We start from the raw sequence: 3,288 nt of genomic DNA, 5'->3' as shown, positions 1-3,288 counted from the left end.
TGCATAAGCAATCCAATGACTAGACTACACCAAGACGAAGGTTTTTAATCTATATGAGCATGATATCAATGCTAGATGGATGCAAGATTAATCTAACAAGATTTTAGCAATAAATGAGATAAATGATCTAAATATGTATGCAATATTCTCAATGAACCTAGAACAAAAACAACATAATAACAATATATTCTCCAGGATTTTTTTGAATGAGAGATGAGAGCTTGAATTTATAGAAAATTCAGAAAGAAACCAAAGGCTGAGATCAAATGATGATGAGTGGTCAAGATTTTTCAAGAGGAAGCACAATCCAGGTGAAAGGATGTGATTGGATGCTTTTCTAAGTTTTAAAGGAAATTAAACTAAAATTAAGATAAAATCAAGAAAAAACCGATTTAAAGGAAATTGAACTAAAATTCAGATAAAATCAGGAAAAAATGATTTATTTTAATTGCTTTCTTTGGGATTATTTATCAATTTTAATTTGTTTTTTTCAAGATTATCTCCAATTGATTTCTTTTCTCAAATTTTTAATTCTTTTTTGGTCAATTAATTCCTTTTTTTTATTTATTTCTATTTTTGAAGATTTGTGCTCATAATTTCCAATTCCTCTTTCTTGATTTGTTTCCTTTTTTGAAGATTTATGGCAATTTTTCTTTATTTTTCAAATTAATTCCTCTTTTTGATGATTTAATGGCAAATTGATCTATTTAATTAAATATGTAAAAGATATTTAATTAAATAAATAAGATAATTGTTTAAAATGATTTACTTGGAATGATTTAATTAATATTGAGTGATTAATTTTCCATGTGACATTGATGATTTAAGAAATTAATTGTGTGCTCAAGATTGATTTAATTTCCTTTGGTTAGGAACTTGGTGATGTTGTCGAGATTTGGGGTTCATGGTTTAGATGACCATTTTTAGGGTATTACAATACCTAGTTATATGTTTTTTTTCTTTTTACTTTTTAATATTCCTTGAACAAATATGTGTGATATTTCCTAACTATATTTGAAAGATGAAAACTAAGATAGTTTAAATGTGTCTTACTTTTGTAGAGGTAGTCAAACATTCAATCCTACCTTCTTACCTCCTCATTATTGGTTTTATATGCAATACTCATTTGTACACTTCATTTTGTGTTTCCCTTATCATGTATTTTCATATATACTTTCAACTTCACATAGTGTATTTATCTTTATGTAATATATGTATATGTATTAATAGTTGAGTAATGTACTTCAAGTCATTCAAAAAATGTTTTATACCTCTCTTATCCTAATATGCATTTGTTGGAGGGTTCATAGAAGCTATAGTTCTTCTTTGATCATGTTTGCAAATTCTATGTACCCAAGAAACTCTTCAACTTTATGTTCCTATCTTTCAAAGATAGTTTTTAAAGATATTTATTTCTTTTAGTTCTCTTTTTTATAGATAGTTTTTTATTCTACTAGATTTTCTGTTTAGTTTGTTTGTGAGATTTTTTTTAATGTACATGAGTACCTCATCAAATCTAACATTTAGGACTCACTTTTTAGTTTTTATGTTTTTCCGTAAGCATCACTTAAGGAGAGGTGTTAGTTTAAAAAGCATTTTTATTTAATTAGTTAATATCCTACCTAGTTGACTTATTCACAAGTATACCTAAGCTCGTTTAAAGAGGCTTTTAATCTTTTATCTCACCTCATTCGAAATCTACACGTGTCCTCACACTTATCCTGAGTGAGCCTCATACGTCTCATTTTTGGAGGGGTTGTCAAACATTTGCTCATACTTTCTAACATAGTCATCCTTGCATTTGTATGTAGGAATCATTTATACATTCCGTATTACTTGTATGATGATATTTTATCTTGGGTATTCTCATTTGTGAAATGTTTAATCTTGCAACTTGAACTTGGTTGCTCCAACAATTTATGTCATATCATCTTGTGCATGATTCCTCACCAAATGTGGATGTTTGATCTCGTAAAATTGCTTGGAGATTGCAATTGTATAACATAATACTTTAGTTCAAAGACTTACAAGATTGGTTTTTGTAAAAGTTAAATTAATAATTGATTAAGCATTTTCTGTATATTGAGAGTGATTTGAGTTATGATATAATTTTGGCTCAAAGTCAAAACAATTAAAACTGTAACGACCTAACCATTAAAGTTTAAATATATTCCTTGATTCACATAATTTAGACGGCTTCAAATGTACCTGAGAAATGACTCCGAGAAGGCCAAGAGAAAGCTTGGCAGCATCGAGATCGGCATGGGAGGAATTGAGGGTCACGACACTTGCATTCCCTCCTCTCAGGGGGACCACCAATCTCATCCCCACAACATACTCGTGAACAGCACTTCCCTTCCCAAAGACTGAGCTTCCATGAGCCCCCTTACAGAGGATCCCCCCTATTGTAAGCCCCTTCCAATACGGAGTCTGTGGGAACGCCAGCTTATATTCAGCGGCCGCGCTTATTATATCCCCCAAAGCCGCTCCGCTTTCCACGCTCATTCTCATGAACTCCTCGTCTACGCTAACCACGCGTTTCAGCTCCTGGGTGCTTATGATTAGCCCCTCTTCTCCGCCCGGGCAGACCAATTTGGGAATGGAGTGCGACCACCGCGTGACCACCCGCATCTTCTGCTTGTTGCGGCTGCCCGCCGCCACCGCCGCCAGCAGCTCTTCTTCCGACGAAGGGAAAACGGCCGCTGCGGCTCTGCATGTCGATCGATCGGGGAATATTCCGTAGGCGTTGCTCACTGTGCAACCGGCGGTGTCGCATTTGACTGGGGGAGCAGGTGGGCTGCAGCATACGCCATTGCTGTTGATTAACAGGAGGAGGAAGAGGAGGAGGAAATTCATCGCTCCACTAATTATGTGCTTCCTTTCTTTCGATATTTCAATGAAATTGGATTTGAGTGAGCAGTTGCGCAAGAAAAAGAATGCTAAATTTGTGATGTGTTGAGATACGAAGATTTTTTATATTGACGTGGTGTGTTAAAGTGTAGAGTTGATTGAAGTGGTGGGGAGATGATGATGATCGAGTGGAGTCTGAAAACAGGGAAATAGTGGGAGAAGCACTTAGAACACCAACCTCCTTTTTTTTTTGGTACGTGGCGCAGGGCTGCTTTGCTTAGGTATTTTCCCTTTTTTCTTTTTAATGTCTACCACACGTCCACAACTACAACAATGCAATCTTTTTCCTTCTTCAACGTTCAACATAATTTAAGCTTTCAATTTCCTACACGTAAGTACTCTCAAGTCTGAGTGTAATTAAATCATTATTAACGACCA

General features: G+C 34.6%; 1 protein-coding gene across 1 annotated transcript; it reads right to left on the bottom strand.

Annotated features, from left to right (window-relative positions):
• Nucleotides 1-2,154: 2,154 nt before the first annotated feature.
• On the bottom strand, nucleotides 2,155-2,856 carry LOC131855765 (probable L-gulonolactone oxidase 6). The gene has a single exon (XM_059209013.1). It carries the CDS (start codon nucleotides 2,854-2,856, stop codon nucleotides 2,155-2,157), a length of 702 nt encoding a protein of 233 aa, XP_059064996.1.
• Nucleotides 2,857-3,288: the final 432 nt, after the last annotated feature.

Source organism: Cryptomeria japonica, chromosome 7 (assembly GCF_030272615.1).
Source record: "Cryptomeria japonica chromosome 7, Sugi_1.0, whole genome shotgun sequence".
Classification (NCBI taxonomy): Eukaryota; Viridiplantae; Streptophyta; class Pinopsida; order Cupressales; family Cupressaceae; genus Cryptomeria; species Cryptomeria japonica.
Note: the sequence above shows the minus strand (reverse complement) of the source record. Positions and strands in the feature narration are given on the sequence as shown.

Excerpts from the sequence above, each read along its gene's own strand:
- LOC131855765 (XM_059209013.1), bottom strand. The coding sequence starts at position 2,856 with ATGAATTTCCTCCTCCTCTTCCTCCTCCTGTTAATCAACAGCAATGGC.